At 42.0% G+C, this 18,199-nt stretch overlaps 1 protein-coding gene across 1 annotated transcript in view; it reads left to right on the forward strand.

Annotated features, from left to right (window-relative positions):
- DOCK10 (dedicator of cytokinesis 10) overlaps positions 1–17,831 on the forward strand; it is a 170,012-nt gene extending 152,181 nt beyond the window's left edge. The window contains exons 48-56 of the mRNA XM_075716454.1: positions 1,000–1,106; positions 1,596–1,718; positions 3,224–3,337; positions 9,289–9,435; positions 9,942–10,152; positions 12,595–12,785; positions 13,446–13,546; positions 13,879–14,017; positions 17,712–17,831. Of these exons, the coding sequence (XP_075572569.1) occupies positions 1,000–1,106; positions 1,596–1,718; positions 3,224–3,337; positions 9,289–9,435; positions 9,942–10,152; positions 12,595–12,785; positions 13,446–13,546; positions 13,879–14,017; positions 17,712–17,831 (1,253 nt within the window). The remainder of the gene's footprint in view (positions 1–999; positions 1,107–1,595; positions 1,719–3,223; positions 3,338–9,288; positions 9,436–9,941; positions 10,153–12,594; positions 12,786–13,445; positions 13,547–13,878; positions 14,018–17,711) is intronic.
- Positions 17,832–18,199: the final 368 nt, after the last annotated feature.

Here is an 18,199-nt window from a genome sequence, read left to right on the forward strand (position 1 = left end):
CCTCCACTGGCAGGTTTACCTTCACCGTTCAAGAGTGGTAGTAAAATCTTTGTGGGTCAAACTCTGCCTGATGTGTAATGTGCAACGCGTAATGTGCAACGCCTGTGTAAGTTGTTCCTTCTGCAACCACGGCACTAAGGCCTCAGCTTAGCAAATACTAAATGTAAGCTCGGTTTTAATCCTTGTGAGCCTTCCCATCAGCAGCTTCTGCCATCGGCCTGAGCTTTCTACAAGAAAGTTCCTCGGTTAGGGCTGCGGTCGCCCTGCTGACCCTGGGCAGGGTAAGGAGAGCTGCTGCCAGGGTGTCCTTGAGCCCAACAAAGGCACACCATGCTCCATAGAATCATAGGATCGTTTAGGTTGGAAAAGACCTTTAAGATCATCCAGTCCAACCATTAACCTACACTACCAAGTCTACTCTAAGCCAATCAAGGGTAGACTAGACTAAACCATGTCCCAAAGTGCCACATCTACCCGTTTTTTGAACACTCCAGAGCAGCCGTCTCAGCTGCAGTGAGCTTGGGGCCACTGTGCCCCTCTCGCTTAGGAAACCTGACGGGTGGGACGAGTGCAGGTCCCAGCATGTAGCGTTAAGTGTCTGTAGGTCAGACCAGGAGTCACAGCACTGGCTTCAGAGTATAAATTGTCTCACCTCAGCCTGCAATGACAGTTCCTGTGTAGATGACTGTCGCACATGTAGTTTTACAAGGACTGCCAGCACTGTACAGCTAATGAACCAAAATGCCAAAGAGAGGAATAAGATTGCATCAGGAAAATGTTACACCCTTTGCCTGGATAAGTGGATTTATATCATTGAGAAAATGTGTAATAGTCTCATAAACTCAGTCAGTTCCATTTGTGCTTCTCATCACTTAGACTGTGAAAAAACTAACTAAACCAGTCAACTAAAATCTCTCTGTTTTAATGGCATCCAATATTTTTTTTTAATTATCTGGTTATTCAGTCATTAATTTACATTGTTATGACTTGCACTTCAAGGCTTATTTTCCATGGGATGGCCTGCTTTTCTGAGCATTACCCCCAACATTAAAGAAGAAGGTGCTATGAAGGAAGACTCTGGCATGCAAGATACTCCTTATAATGAGGTCAGCAGCATTAACATTTATATACTTGTTCTATGTTAACAGAGGGTGTTATTTCTAATGGATGCCTTTGCATGCTACTGCAAATTATAGTGAGAGTGTAGCTCGCACAGTATAAAAAGGCGCACAGCTTTTGAGTGAAATGTCATAGCTGTTATACTATATAGACAGGGTAGGTGTTTAGCTAACCAAAATATGAAGTACCAGAGCTGGAAGTTAGGGCAGGGGGGAGCCCATGAAGCAAACCCATTCTTCTGAATGAGACATCAAATAGTATTTGAGTATTTTCATGTTACTGTTATTTCAGGGTTTGTATCTAAAGAAGAGCTAGGTCACCAATACCTGATTAAACATTATGTCATTGAAATAAACCTTAGTATAGAAGATACAGAACAAAAATGAAATAGCGGGTATGTCCTTTTGCTGCACTGCTGTTAATTAAATGCCACCAGCTGTCACATCACTGAACTATTTGTATTTGTGGAATTGCAGAATGTTCTTGTGGAGCAGCTGGAGTTGTGTGTTGAATACCTGTGGAAGTCTGAGAGATATGAGCTTATTGCTGAGGTTAACAAGCCTATCATTGCTGTTTTTGAGAAGCAGAGGGACTTTAAAGTAAGTTGGTTTGTATTTTTTTTTAAATTATCTTAAGACAGCAGTAAAGATCAAAATTTTTAGGAAAGAAAAAAGTGCTTTCTTTAAAAGGAATGATTTTTTCCTTCCTGTCTGTAATTTCTCCTTTTAATGCTTTGTGCTGTGAGTAAGTGAAAAACTCTGGTGCCTTACCTTCCTCTTTTCAGCATCAGTACAACAGTGAATGAACAAAAACTTTCAAACAAACCTCTTGTCTTAGCCAGTGGATGTGAATTTCTACATGTTTTTTTAAACCAAAAGCACATTTGCATTGTATTTAAGTTTAGAAACTTCTGATAAATTGTGCGATCTCTTCACAGTTCCAAGGTTTCTTATTTACTTGGCAATTTCAATACATAATGGATAACCAGATGATAGTCTCATTTACTGATTTTTTTCTAGTTTTAAATTAAAAAAAAAAGCAAACAGGTAGGTAGCTATAAACTGCACACTGAGGAAGTAGATACTCAGATTTAAACTTAGTGGAAATTTTGGTTCACTGTCCCAAGAGAGTGCTTTTTAGTGGTAACTGTGGATAGCATATCTTTGTATGGGGTTGGGAGCTGATTGGAGTTATTGGCACCCTGCTCGCACCTGCAGATAGGACACTCGGGTTCTCTCTGACCTCTTAGTAGGTCCCTACTGCTGCCCAATGGTGGGATGCTTGCCTTCCTGTGTGACCCTGTACACAAAGGCACCCACTGCCACAAAACTATGTGCTCAGAGGATGACAGAAACCTTGAAGAGCATCTTTAGTGACTGCTGACAAGGTTAAACCTTAGCATGTTGTCATGGTTTAGCCCCAGCCAGCAACCAAGCACCACGCAGCCGCTTGCTCACTCCCCCTACCCCGATGGGATGGGGGAGAGAATTGGAGGAGTAGGAGTGAGAAAAACTCCTGGTTTGAGATAAGAACAGTTTCCTAATTGAAATAAAGTAAAATAGTAATGATAATAATAACAATATAATAATGATAATAATAACAACAATATACAAAGCAAGTGATGTACAATGCAATTGCTCACCACCCACTGACCGATACTCAGACAGTTCCCGAGCAGCGATCACTGCTCCCCGGCCAACCCCCCGCAGTTTATGTACTGAGCATGACATCATATGGTATGGAATAGCCCTTTGGGCAGTTTGGATCAACTATTCTGGCTGTGCCCCCTCCCAGTTTCTTGTGCACCTGGCAGAGCATGGGAAGCTGAAAAGTCCTTGACTAGCATAAGCAGTACTTAGCAACAACTAAAAACATCAGTGTGTTATCAACATTCTTCTCCTACTAAATCCAAAACACAGCACTATGCCTGCTAGTAGGAAGAAAATTAACTCTATCCCAGCTGAAACCAGGACACATGTGCAGCCATCTTTGCAAAGGTTTGGTTATCTGTTTAAGACAAGCCATGCTTGCGTAGAGCTTGTGTCATTTCCCAAAGTACTTGTGCTCTCTCACTTCCCCTCACTCTCCTTGTTTCTTAATGTAGAGACTGTCTGATTTATACTATGACATCCATCGCTCATACCTGAAGGTTGCAGAAGTAGTAAATTCTGAGAAACGTCTCTTCGGGCGATATTACCGTGTTGCATTTTATGGGCAGGTAAGTAAACGTGTTCTTTTGTCTCTGTAGATTCCCAGATTTCAGCCATGGTCTTCTAATCCTGGTGTATTTCAGGGAAGCTAAAAAAGGGCAACACTTGTCAGTGAATCATGGGGTAGAAAGTGCCTCGTGGGTCATACTCCAAGGAGGATTTTACTCAGAAGAGAGAGCACTCAGTCGCATCTGTGTAAACTGCTGCTATGGATTTAGTGGTGTAATGGAGAACAGACCTGTACATCAGCTTTAGTTCTTGACTTCATGAAGCAAAACTGAGACTGGGCGGGTTTTGTTCAGGGTAAAACTTAAATAAAACAGATAAGACATCTTTGATATATGGCCCTCTCTTCAAATATAGCTTAAAGCAGAGCAGTATGCAGTAGATGTTGTGTTGTGTTTCTCTCTGACTCTGACTTCTGCTTTCAGGCCACCTCTGATTCTGTGCAATATACTGTAGAGTAGTTTGATTCCCTCTGCTGTGCTTCAGCATCCTCAAAGCATTATTTTGTGCTTTCTTCCACTACAAACCAGTGTAGCAATCCAGCATGTTCTTTTAAGACCTGGTTTTGGCAAGCACACAATCTCCTTTACTCTAAAATAATAAGGTGTGTAAACAACAGATTGATGTGAATCATTCTGTTTGCTAATTAGATTTTAATGCAGAAATTTGCTCTTTTCTCCTTTTGTTCTTATTCAAGGCTGTGGTAAGTCTAGTTCTTTTGCATGTTTTTTTTAATTCTCCTCACATGTCCTCCATCCTTCCCTGTACTGTTACTTAACATTAACTTCCCTGTGCTCTCGATTCTTTGGTTCGTGGCAGATGAAATAACATCGTTTCATTCATTGCTGCATCCTGCAAACTAATTTTTGTTTGTTCAGTTACCTGAATTACCCAGCTGTATCTGTCACCATGTTGTGTGTGCACCATGGGGCCCAATGCTGTATCATCTCATCTCAGTGAAAGTGTTTCTCTCAGCTTCACTGGGAGTGGGATTGGACCCCTTCTTCCTCTGTTGAAAAACCTGGTGTAGCATTAATGCTGTTTGAATGCAAGCCTGCTTTCCTGGCCTGTGCAATCTACGACGTGTGGCAGTGGTAACAAGAGTGCTGTGGGCAGGTTGGAGCCACCTGCCTGATAGTCCCTTGTAGGAGCAAGCAAATTGGGAGTCAGAGGGCTATGGCAAGTCCTTCCTCAAAATGGGGGCAGCAGAGGGGGAAATGGGACTCTCCTACTTGCAACTTCTTGCCAGGGCTCTCCCAGAGGTAGCTACTTGTAAGTGGGTAATTTAGCTGCAGCAGTTCTGCTGAACTGGCTTTAAAATCCTCTGTTACAGTGCAATGACTTTTCAGCTGCCAGTGCCACAAGGACAACTACATTTAAACAGCTTTAGTGCTCTAAAGCATATGACTTTTTCATAGCTGCGTATTGCTTGGTCTGTTCCCTGGTGCCCCCAGACACTGAGCTCTAAATGCAAACAAGCACAGCTTCCTCCTTTCCTTTTACAGAAGAGATGTTATGTGGCAGGTAGAAAGTGGGACTGCTCTGTATTGCTCCTTGCAGAGGCATAGTGACAAAAATGTATGGCACAGTGCAGATAATTAAAGGTAGATCATTCCCATCAGTATCACTTGTGCCTCATTTGCCAAGGAAAATAGGAGTGGGTGTGCAGAACTGATTATGGAGGGCTTACCAGTACATAAAGCACCATGGCAGGTGTGGGAGCTACAGATGAAGCTTGACCTGGAAGGAGAAACAGAGAACAGTCTGTTTCCATATACCAGTTGTGCCTGCATAGTTTTCCCTTTGGAAGGTTTCCTTTCTGTATTTCTGTCAGTCCCTTTTCCCTGTGTGCCACTTGCTTCCATTTTGGCTGGTCAAGTGGAAAGGTATGGGGCCTTGTCATCCTTCCATTGCCAAGAGTGTTGCAGGCCTCCATGCTGAAAGCAGTTTCAGTGCCCAACTCATTTAAAACATTAAAAGCAATTTCCCTTTTTTTGTCCTTATGGCAGACCTTACACACTTCCTCCCAAAAGCTAATGGTTGCAGGTTTTACTAGTATTACACAGTTAGACCAGTGTAAACCAGTATGAATCACTCTGGTTGGGCCAATACAAAGGAAATGCCCCAGAAGGCAACTCGATACGCAGGTGTGGGATGCTTGGTGTGCAGGTATAGGACTCCTTTTTAGTCTTATACGTACATTGGTCTATCAAATACCTGTAGATACATATGTAAGCACACACATATAAAAAATGTATTATTACACATATGCATTTATTCATTATGAATTTTTGTCAATTTTATCAATAATAAATATATACATATATATGTTTTGTAAAAATGGAATAGTGTTTCTTAACTGAAACAAAAACTTCAAAAAACGAAGATTAAAGACAAAAGAAAACTGCAAATGCTGTTTGCGGGGAGAATTTTGGGGGTTCTTAGTGGAAAAAGAAAATCTGCAGCTGCATCTGAAAACCATTCTTCTTCATGCAAAGGTGGAGACAGTATTTGGTTACTGCATTGCTGCAGGGACCCTCTGGGAGGATGGTTTGAATGAATGTAGTCTTCAGGGAGGATGTAGTTGGTTGGTTTTGCCAGAGAGCTTTGTTTGCCAGCTCAGAGAGCCGGATCTCATGGCAGCTGCTGTTTTAGACTGCAAACTGTTAAGGGCCTTTGGTGACAACATCTCATTGCACCACCAAGTGGCCACACTAGCCAGTGCTTATGATTTTATTTACAGATTAATGTTTTGAGAAGTCAAGATCTTTCTTGAACTCAGAAAAAAAAAAAAAAAGCTGTTAAATATATTGAATAGCTGGAAATTAATATTGTGCTGTTTAGCAAAGACATTCAAGACTTGTTTTTAGAGCAGTGTTAGGTAAAGGTAGAGTTGAGGTTTTGTTCTATCTGTGCAAGAAGCTGTAGAAGTTGGAGGGCAAGTTTGCATAGCAGCAAGCTGACTGCAGGTTTACATCTGAAGATTGGAAGATGCATCCCCCTTTTTCAAATGTGATAAAACAGCTGTAGCTTCCTTACCAAAAAGTGCAGTGTGCTCGCTTACCGTAGGAGGTGGTGCTTACTTGATACAGACAGGGAAGGATCTATTAAATGCCATAATTCTTGGCAGGTAAAGCAGAAGGCTTTACTTTGGCACATCAGCTACAGGGATGGTGTGTATTCTTCTAGCAAAGGGCAGAGATTTACTGAGTCAGATTTACTGTGAGCTCCAAGGACTGTGACAGAGGGCATATGGGGAGGAAGAAGGGCCTTTTCAGCACTCCCACGGTGACAATCCCAGGTCACAACTTGACTCACAGAACATCAGAGCTCAGTGGAAACCAATAACCTACTGTCAAGGAAGTCATCTCCCTTCCATTACGTTTGGCTGCTCCGTGTAATAATTTTCATCTGTAACACATTTGCCCTGCATTGTTCTTGCAGGGCAAAACCAACTAGTATGAAAATAATCTAGGGCTATGCATTGATAATGTGACCTTGGCTGCTTAATATTTTAAAATCCTAAAATTGGAGGATATTTGGCTCCTAAAAAGTATTTAATCTTACTTTCAATACTCTTTGCCAGACATACAGCATATGGCAGACACAATTATTTATAGCTCACAATTAACTTCTGCCTGTCACTTGTCAGCTGAAATACTGTAGGGAACATGTACTTAAATGATGTCTTTTGCATTAAAGACAAGAGTAAATCTGTTAGCTGTTTGTTTTCAGGTATTTTTTTTAAGCAAAGCCTTTAATACAGATACCATCTTAGCGTGCCATGCAGCATCAGCACAGAGATTTGGCACTTACATGTAAACACTGTGTTCCAGCATGCAAACATACACAGAAACATACACAGTGTTTAAGAGGATGAACTATATTCTAGTTTGCTATGTGATTAATTTGGAAAACATGAAGTTTTTTGTTGAAAATTTCAAATAGTAACAGAAAGCAGATGTTTTTTGACAGAAGCAATCCTGAGTAGCGTGTTTGGGTATGGTTGCATGAGACTAATGAGGTTTTCCCACATAAAGCAGTTTTGCTTCACTGGAAACAAGATCAGAAACAAGGTTATGATCCTGCAGATCTTTTCTCAGTGAAATCAATAGAAAGTCAGTCGCCTGCCCAACTCAGTAAGTGTTTATAGGGTGTCGGCTTTTGAGCTCTAGATTTGTTCTCTAATTACCTGTGAAGTTCTTCATATGCCTATGGAGTTTAACTGATAATATTGTTAACAATTCTGCAATGTTAGAAGGTCACTGTGAGACTGATTAAGATACTATCAGACAAGCTGCTGTTGCTGCTATTAGTCATTGGTTTCCAGTAATGCCCACACTGCTGTTGGCACTTGCCAAATTAAAAGACAAGTTTATTGCCCCTTTTCCTCACTGAAGGAGAAGCCAGAGAGGTACGTATTTGTTAATCCCTATTGAAATAAAGCTTAGGGGTTTTTTTCCTAAACAAACATTGAAATTTACAGCTAGTTTATTTTAATTCTGTGCATTTTTTGTGAAGATTTGCCTCACCTATAATTTTAGTGGCTGAAGTTGAAATACATTTCAACATGACAAGGCTGGATTTTTCATGAGTACCTTCCAAAGAGATTTTGGAGGTATCTCTTGGCTATATTCATTTGTGCTTCTCTCTTTTTCAACAGATGGCAGTTTGCCTAGGCATATTGTAGAATTAGCTGTCCAAGCCACGTCGTGTTAAGCTTAAAGGGCCTTGGGTCTGACATCATTAATGCTGTCTTCCTTTCCCCTTTATCCCTGCAGCTTCAAGTATTTTCCTTTGGGTCATTTTGCATTAAGGTGAAAGGAGGAGACTTTGGGTACAGCTGCAGTGGTTAACACTGCCAGATTTCAGCAGCACCATATGAAATCCTAGGAGGAGGGCTGGTGTTGCTCATGGCATTGGGATAGATGGGATAAATGCCCTTGTTAATGGGGCACCTGCTGCTTTCTGCTCAGCTGGGAGAGCTTCTCCTGGAGTGTTGATGTACATGTTCATCATGTAGCAGTTGAGTGTCTCACCTGCACGTGATGCAATGCTATGCTAATTTTCTGCGGTCGGCATTTCTTCTGAAGCCTGACAGGTTCTTGTTCAGCTCTTCAGTGGAGCCTTTTATTAAAGCTCTGCCAAGTCCATCCAGTATAATAAGTAAATGACCTTAACAAGATTGAGCTTTTTTGCAAAGCAGCACAGTCTGTATGTCTTTTTTTTTTTTTTTCTTTTCAAATGTAAATAATTTACTAATTATCTCTGAAAATGCTGCAATTCCATATGGCCTTTCACGATGCCACCAGAGTTCCTCTTCAGCTGCCCTGAGCAGGTGCTGACCGGTTCACAGGTGCTCCCCATGCAATGGCCCTGCGCATCACTGTGGGCAGGAGTGCCCCACACATCGCCATGGGCAGCAGTGCCCTGCGCGGTACCCAACCTTTGCCTGCACACGTAGCTCCTAGATAGGATGTGCTGGGGATGGTGTGCTGCACACACCCCAGCTGGGCTGGCCATCCAGCAAACAGCTGTTATACTTGTGTTCTGTTAGCGTAGTGCTTCCGAAATAGTTAATTTAATGAAATGATTAAAATTTAAAGAATTTTTAATGTCCAATTTTTAATTCATTAGGGTTTTTTCATCATACACACATCAGCATTCTCAAGAAAGTACTTTATCTCTTTAAACAGCTAGGTCTCTTACATGAATAAATGTGTATGAGTTATTTCCTGGGTAACTTTGGAGATACCAGACCAGTATAAACACAGGCCTCTAGGTGGGTGTCTGCTAGGAGTGGAGAGAGGTAAGCTTTAACTTAGGTGCTGGAAATGGCATACTGGAGGCTTTGGTGGGTATACAGGCAACCTTAATTCCTGATGCAAGCACCTTGTTTAGGCTTTGTCCTGCCTGTTGTGTTCACTGTATCCTTCCATTTCTTTCCAAACAGGGTTTTTTTGAAGAAGAGGAAGGTAAAGAGTATATCTATAAAGAACCCAAATTAACCGGCTTGTCTGAGATCTCTCAAAGGCTGATGAAACTTTATGCAGACAAGTTTGGAATAGATAATGTGAAGATCATCCAGGATTCCAACAAGGTATGAAAGACGTGCAGTTCTTGTGCAAGGGGGAGAAATGAGCACACAGTTCATGTTTTGAGAGCTGTGTTTTGAATGAATGTGAACTGAGTGTATGTGTTAACCTAGTTTTACAACCAAAAAAAGACCCTCACCTTGTAGCATGGCAGGTGCTTTGTGGAAATGACAATGTTATAGCAGAGCATCACAGTCAGTGGGAAAAGAGCATAGTCCAGCATATGCCTGCAGAGAGCGTGCAGATGTTTTCTGCAACACAGAAGCAGGTTGTTTTCTCTCTCATTTAGCTTTCATCCACTTTTGCTAATGGCTGTACTCAAAAGTCCCACTGTTCTTAGGGGCCTCTTGGTTAAATATCTTTTTATTAATCTGGGGTCTGAATATTACATTTGGAAGTCTCAGTTTTAATCAGTATTGCTATGATAGATAAAAGCATCAGAAATATGACGACTGCCTTGGAAGCTCATCACACTTAACAGAATTTTATTACGTTTGTCACTGTTACACAGGTCAACCCCAAAGATCTAGATCCAAAATATGCGTATATCCAGGTGACATATGTCACACCTTTCTTTGAAGAGAAAGAAGCCGAAGATAGAAAGACCGACTTTGAAATGCATCACAACATCAACCGTTTTGTGTTTGAAACACCTTTCACGCTCTCAGGAAAAAAGCACGGAGGTGTAGAAGAGCAGTGCAAGAGGCGCACAATCCTGACAAGTACGTTTGCTCAGGCTGCTTCCCCGCTCCCATCCCACCTTTGTCAGTCAAGCCCAACAGTGTGTTTCGTGGGCCAGGTTTTCTGCAGTCAGCAGGTACAGCGTGTTGTGCAGCGTGATAAGTAATGTTTTCAGTGTGTCCATTGGCAAAGTATGTGTGTGCTTATGATCCTGCTGACCATCCAAGGGAAAGTTATTTTCATTTGTGGAGTCATCAGCTGTCTTATTTTTCCTTATTATTGACATCTTAACTGTTCTTGCAGTGATGTAATTTGGGAGCGGTTCTGCTGGAGGCAGCTTAGCACTCAGAACCATTGTTCTTTTAATAATAAGTCAAAAAGCAGAGCAGAGTGCCTGTTCTGCTAAGAAGAGTAAAACTTAGCAGACACAAAGTTTTGTTCAAAATGGGAGTAAGATACATTATATAGAATTTTTTAAAGTGAGAGGTAAGATTTCATTTCATTGGGCACAATCAGTGTTTTAAGACAGGAATGTCAGGAGCACTAGCTATGTCTGTTCTTACTGAGTCACATTAAACAGAAAATGTTTAGTTCCTTATCATGACTGAAATCTCTTTTTAAAGAGGCATCCTTCATGAAACTACTGCTGAAACCTGACCTGTCTGAATTTTGGCTGGGAGTAAGGGAAACTCTCTGAGATGGAGGTGGTGTTCTCACCGGCAGCTTTGAGCAGAGAAGCTGATGTTTACAGCAAAGGCTCCTGAATGACAGAAAACCCAGTTCCCCACCAACTTCAGTGCATCTGCTTCCCCCAAAGGGCAAAGTGAAGAAAGCTGCTTACAGTACAGGCGTAGTCTCCTAAAAGTTTTGTTCTGGCAAGTCAGGAAAGAGGCACTGATGTCTGGGGGCATCTTGTTGCATGGCACAGCTTTGCTTGAAGAAGAAGAAAGGAGTAGCAGCTTGTGTGTGGTTTTTTTTAAGTGCTTGAGCAGCAGTAGGTGTTTTGAGATCTGTATTGAAGCAGGTAGTTTCACTGACTTGAAAGTGCAGCTGTTATGGTATGTCTGGCAAAAACAGAGAGGGTTGTTCTTCCAGCAGAACATTTTCCCTAGGTTATTACATGCTGTTGTTAGCTCCCACCCCTCTCAGCCTGGCTCCATCTTCGGTGTTAGGTGGGAGTCTGATGACCTTCTCTTCTCCCCTGCTTTTCCCTCTGGCACCTGCCTGACCTCAGTGCTTTTCTCTAAAGGAAACATCTTTCTTTTTTTCTCCCCCCTCCCCTTTCGATAAAGTCATATATTTTCATTTGCTTCCTACATAAAAAGAAGTGCTTTGAGTTTGAGAAGAAAGCAAGGCTTGCGGTTATGACTGGAGGAGCAGTGGAAGTTAATTGTGCTTGGGCAGAGGTGCTGGGTGGCTGGAACGGTACCGGCTCAGCATCTGTTCTCCAGAGTCTGCTGCCTGTGCTGTGCTGAGGACAAGTGCAGTCTGGCTGCGGTCTGTGGATCACTGGCTCTCTGCCGTGCCTGGTTGTGACTCGTGCTTCCAGCTCTGGAAGTCCTGGGTTTCCTGCTCTCCAAGGAGACAGCCACCCTGTAAGCTGGAGTTCATTTACATCTGAGCTGATGGGCAGCAGATGCTCACCGGAGGAGGGCATACACAGAGTTTGGGAGGCCTTCCAAAGTGTGTAGGGCAATTAGGAAAAGACTGTTAGCTTAGCACAGGCTTCATGCACCGTAACTGTACCTTTGCCAAACTCTCTGAGATTTGTGAAAAAGCCTTGACTGGAAGGAAGGTGTTTTAATGATGAATAATTCCTCCGTCAGCTCCCATAGCAGTATTTAGGTTGAATACTAAAAGTAACTGGTTACTTCTTTAAGGATGATATTTTAACAGTAGTTCATCTGTGGGCGAGCAATACACAATTCAGCTAAACTAGAGGCTCCTGCTTCTAACTTGAAACATGTTTGATGGAATGTTTTGAGCTGTTCAAAGTTTGGTAAGGGCTTATCATTTGGTGCTTTAACTCAGAAGAAGAAATTTATGGATTCTAAAATCTGAGTGGTGAGAGCTTTTTGCCACGTGGATGTGACAGAGCTCAGTAGCAAACAGTGGTGAATTCCAAAGGAAATGCTCTTCCAGTGCCAGGTACATCAGAATTAATTTTGGACCTGCTGTGTCACTTTCACTCATTATCATAGAATCATAGAATCGTTTAGGTTGGAAAAGACCTTTAAGATCATCCAGTCCAACCATTAACCTACACTACCAAGTCCACACTAAACCAATTAAGGGTAGACTAGACTAAACCATGTCCCGAAGTGCCACATCTACCCGGTTTTTTTGGTGATTAAAGCTTAATTTGTATAGATGATAAAGAGATTGACAAAGTCAGATGTTCATACGTCAACTTAACTGTTTTGCTTTCTTAAATACTGTCTTGTTGGGTGAGTTTCTCTGATACATTTCTTGCTTTCGAGTAGCCAGTCACTTGTTTCCCTATGTGAAGAAGCGTATTCAAGTCATAAGCCAAACCAGCACAGAGCTGAACCCTATCGAAGTAGCGATTGATGAGATGTCCAAAAAAGTCTCAGAGCTCAATCAGCTTTGCACAATGGAAGAAGTGGACATGATTCGGCTACAGCTCAAACTGCAAGGAAGCGTCAGTGTCAAGGTAATGACAATTTGCCTTTTTTCCTTCTTTCTTTTTTTTCAATGCATCTACCTAAATTTTTATTGTGATTTTCATCATTCCAGACATGTTTTGTCTATTTTATATTTCTGGTCATATCTTGTATTCCAGTGCTGTTGGAGCCCACTCTGAAGATGTAAAGGAATGGGAAGTTTTGATGACTGCTGGATTTATGTGCAAATATAACTATTTCAGTCAAATCTTCTCTAAATAAATGTTAAGACCTTTCTAACAAGACCATCACATGTCACTTGAGAATACAGCCCATCACACAGACAAGCATGCAGATACTTTAAAGGGAGCTTTGCTAGGATTAGTTTTGTCATTTTCTATTTAGAAAAGTTGGGATTGGTGAGGGGTGCATGTATTTCTGGTGCCCTCATTAAAATGTCTTCAAACATATAGCTTTCTAGATGGTTAACTAGCCAAGGACTTTCAAAGCCAACAGAGATCTGCAGTTTGTGCAAGTCTGACCAGCTCCTTTTCCTCAGTAAAACTTCAGGTTCCATTCAGGTGACAAGAGGAGTGATGCTCTTAACACAGGCTTGGTTGTCTGAGGCCAGCCCCCAAGCCGTGGAACACAAGAGAAAATGAGAATAAACTGCTTGTTCTCTGCACCTAAGCTGTGTATTTTTCCCCGAGGTAAATGCTGGACCAATGGCCTACGCTCGAGCTTTTCTTGAAGAGACAAATGCTAAGAGATACCCTGATAATCAAGTTAAGCTTCTGAAGGAAATTTTCAGGTAAACATTAAATTTAGACTTTCCACCCTCTGTGATAGTATGAATAGCGTGAATAGGTGTGACGGGAAATCAGGCTGAATTGAACCAGGCTAATTTACATCTGCATTTACCCTATCTTACAAGTCATTCCCAAGAAAACATTTACTGAAGTTTTGGGCTATCCTAGTAGCCTACGTTCCTCTTGATCTGAGGACGAGTTCTGAAATTCACTTCTAACAAGGTCTAATTTTCAAGGGGGAGAAGAGGTACAGTAGTGTGTGTATATGTATAGATAGATATTTTTCATTGCTGCAAAACTTGCATGGTTGTTCTTTGTGTCTTTGTGCTTGTAGGCAATTTGCAGAAGCGTGTGGACATGCTCTTGATGTCAACGAACGCCTTATTAAGGAGGACCAATTTGAATACCAGGGAGAGATGAAGTCTCATTATAAGGATATGCTCAGTGAGCTGTCTGCAGTTATGAATGAACAGGTTAGATCATCTATTTTGGTGCTGGTTGGGCTGAATGAGGATCGCTAATTGTGTCTTCTAGTGGCAAATGAAGCTGTAGAGCAAAATACTAGAAGCAAAACCTGGCAGTGCAACAGTCACTGAGAAAGCAGAGTTTACTCCTTTTTTTTTTTTTTTTCCCCCTTTCCCCCTCTTTTTTTTTTTTTAATCCAGCTGTATTATATATAATGAAACTGATTGATCAACAAAGATTTGTTGTCTTACCTGTCTTGCTATATATTGAAAAGTTGAATGTTCATGAGGCTAAATGCAGACTGAGGTCTAGAGGTGTAGAAAGATAATCAGTTAAACTAGTGTTTTGTGCTTTGCTTGCTTTATCCTACAGTTGTGATGTATTTAATTAAAACAGTAAATTGCTTTTAAGACCTAGCTTATAACTGGAGGAGATATCTTTATAGTTTCTATTTGTATTCAGCTTTCAGAGCAAGAGTTTTTGGTTTGTTTTTTTTTTTTTAATATTTAAGTACACTGTCAAAATACATGCCATGTTAAAACTCTATTTCAGCTGTTAGCAGCTTCAGAAGGATGAGTGTACATGGCTCCATTATATGAAATGCATCCCAAAATACTGAACTGGACTTCAGTGCACACTTGCAGCTATTCTATTGCTCTGTCTATTGCAGATTTTTTTTTTATTATGTTTTCTGTTTTAATTTAAATATTGAGTGATTCTGCATACTAAAGTGCAAATCAAATCATGCTTAATTATTTCTCTGCATGCTTGTGCGTAGGCTACCTTAGCTTGCACCTGAGAAATACTTATTCTCTAGCAGTTGCACTGCATTTCCAGTTGGCTATAGCACACAGGCACTGTTTGTGTACAGAGTTACTTTGTTTAACCATTGGTATCAATGATGGCATCTCACAGAAGTGTCTAATTGGCACCCCATTAGACGATGCCCTGTTATTCATATTCATGTGTGAAGAGAATAAGGATTTACCAGAATCTTTGACCCATTGTTATTATTACTGTGGAATCAAGCTAGTTTTTCACAGGGTGTAAAGCTGTGTGATTGCTTTGAAGGCTTGGTATATGTCAGGTGGGGGTCAAGCTCAGTGGTGGTTGCTGTTCTGTTCTCCCTTCCTGTTTAGGTGTATAAAGATTTGTGAACCTCAAGCATTCCAGTAATTTTATCATAACTAATGTTTATCACTGTTTGTTGCATTAAGTGTGTAAGTATTAAGGGTATCATTTGTTACTCAATGTTCATGCCTCTCCTGTGGAAGTTGTTTTGGCCATCCAGTCAATGTGCATAGGCAATACCATATGTCTTGTGTGAACTACTGTTCCCCACAAGAATGGAAAATGTATGATCAACTTAAATGAGGCATGAGCAGCCTATGAGTTTCAGCATTCGTAAAATATTTGATGACTTCTATTAAATACTCACAGCTGTATTTATATCAGTGAGCTTTGAGTTTTCTTCACGTAAATGAAAAGACTAAAATTACGTGTACATAGCAATGTTAATATGTAAAGTTAAGAGTTCATCCAGCAAAAGTCAAAATTGTCATCTGTTTAACCAAAATCATCTGAATTTGAAAGTCCACACTGAAAACCAGTCTGCCATTTGCAGCCCTATGGGGCAGCCTTATAAGTGACAGCCCAGTTTTCCAGGCAGTGTGGCTTTTTGGGAAAACTCTACTCCTCTTGGAATGAATGCATGAACTCCCTACGTCTGAGCAGAGCATTGTCTGAGAGAAATCACATGCTGTAAATTGTGGCTGAAACATTTATCTCGCAGTTGGAAAGCTTGAGGCTCTGTTGTAACTGTGCTGTGTGCTTTACACCAGTAAGATTTACCATATTTCCCATTGTCGTATTCAAGAGTGTTTTGTTTGCTTACCCACTGACAGTGACTCTTTCATCACCACATGTTTTTCTCTTTGTTTTGTTTTGTTTTGTTTTTCTTTTCTGACAGCTCTGTCATGGTCCTTGCTTATACAGCTTCTCTTCTTCCCTGTCTAACATTTCCCTCAATACTATAGCCAAAAGTGGTATGTTCATTTTTCTTACATCTATTTTTTCTTTTAATGTCATGTACTTTCCTCACTTGCTGGTTTTTCTACTTGGTACATTTGTTTAGTTTCATGTCTGATGACTCCCTTGCTCAGGGAATTTAAAAAAAAAAAAAAAAAAAGAAGACAAGATATACATGTGATGTATTGTCCATGAGCAGCGTTGAGATGTATGTTCTTTAGGATCCTAGTCGTGAACTTGGGGAGGTCAGCAGGGCAGCTCAACAAGAGCCTCCTAATGCAAACGCATGTGCCAGTAGTAGCAAAAGTGGATGGATGGAAGGGCTAGGGACAAATGGCATAGGAAGGTACCAATTAAACCAAGCCACCGTTGTCCCATGAGTGTGGTCCCCTTCTCACAGCCCTGCCCACCGTGCTGCTCATGGCCGTGTGCTGGGATGCAGGCAGAAGCCACACTGGGGTGCAGCGGAGGGTGTGCAAACCCAGATGCACGTGGTTCGGAAGGACTGGTACGGCCCAGTGGAACAGCAGCTGCCCCAAGCTCTCTTCTTCTGACACCCCGGGGGAGAGTGCTGGATTTGAGTCGCAGCTGGGTGGAGTCAGCAGTCTGGGCAGACAGTGTGTGCCGCAGCCTGCCTGCGCTCCGCCGTCCTGCCCTGCTCTCCTTGCAGCTTCCCTGGCTTTGCTGGGCGCTGCCAGGGAGTGCCGGAGTCCTGGTGCTCTTCCTCCAGCCTGCGGTGTGGGAGCAACTCCTCCCCGGAGCTGCCCGAGTTGCGGGCTCGGGCACTACAGCTGTACGTGGAGGCAGTGTGGTCACGTCTGCCCAAGTAATAAATGTGGTGTGGTTGACCTGCAACCCCGACCAGGGATAACTGGGGGTTGATGGCATAAGATTACACCTGGAGCTTTGTGAAGGGAGGAGGTTTCCCTTCCACCGCTGACAGCTGTGTGTGGTCGGTGGGGATGGCCCATGTCTCCACTGTGGATGCTTCAGCATAGTGCACCATGGAAGAAGGCAGGTTTTCAGTCTATATTTATAGAAGTAAGAAAGAAAGATAGCTATTACCAAGGCTAAAAAGAGCTTCTTCAGAAAAAAAAAATCTTTCTTCTTGCTAAAGCCTATATGTATGACAGGGCAGAGCAAGCTTTTGCCACTGTTCCTCCCTGAAAGTGCAGCTCTGCCTACAGCCTCAGCCTGGCAATTGGTCCAAATCCTGCCTAATGGACGTATTTTTTCAGCTGCTGTGCGTGTGAAGCTCAGTGGGGATGCTGCATGCCCTGAATGACTGTGTGGGCAGAGCTGGGGCTGGTCTGTACGACAGTTCAGTAGGTGCTAGTGCAGGTGTCTGCTGAGTTTATAAAATGTAGGTGACTTCTCAGTTGTGTTTGTATGAGAGTTGTTAGAGAAACATAGTTCAGGGAACCCCATGAAGCCCTGCTTGGCAGAAGCCAGTGACCCCAGCCCAGCCCCATTTATCCCCCAGCCCAGAGGACATCTTCCCTCTCACTGCAGCCTCCGGTCACTTCTGGGTCCCTGGGCAAAGTCCTTTTCCTCAGTCAGATCTTTAGCATCATTGTGTAATAAATAAAAGATGGGAAATCCTTGGTTAGACAATGAACACTTCAGACACAAAACTATTCAGATCTCTCTCACTCTTTTCTTTTTTATGAAAAGATTGCATACAAGGAGGACTCGGCAAAACCGCAAGGAATGGAGCGCACTTATTCACGAGTCATCAATAGAGCCAGCTCATCTGTGCCAGCAGCAACCACCCCGGCAAATCCTGATGCTTGACTGCGGCATGGGGAACACACCGCCTTGGGAAGACCTGGGGTGGCTGGGGGATTTTTTTGTTGTTTGGGGTATTTTTTTTTTTCCTTTTAGGTTAATAGTACTGAAAATTAATGTGATCACGGACAATGCCAGGAAAAGGGTTTGTGGGTTATAATTTTAATTTATTGGAAGTCTTCACGGTGTTATTTTTTAAAACTGCAAGCTTGATATTGCTTTTATTGGTTTTGCCTGCCCCACTATTTGCACATTCCCTATCTTTTTTTTATTGTTGATTTTTGGTTTTGAGCAGCCTTTATTAAGCCAGGCTGATTATGAAATTCCCATTGAACAGATAGGTACACAGCAAACCCTAAGTTTGCTATAAATTA

This window comes from Pelecanus crispus, chromosome 9 (genome assembly GCF_030463565.1).
Source record: "Pelecanus crispus isolate bPelCri1 chromosome 9, bPelCri1.pri, whole genome shotgun sequence".
Taxonomy (NCBI): domain Eukaryota; kingdom Metazoa; phylum Chordata; class Aves; order Pelecaniformes; family Pelecanidae; genus Pelecanus; species Pelecanus crispus.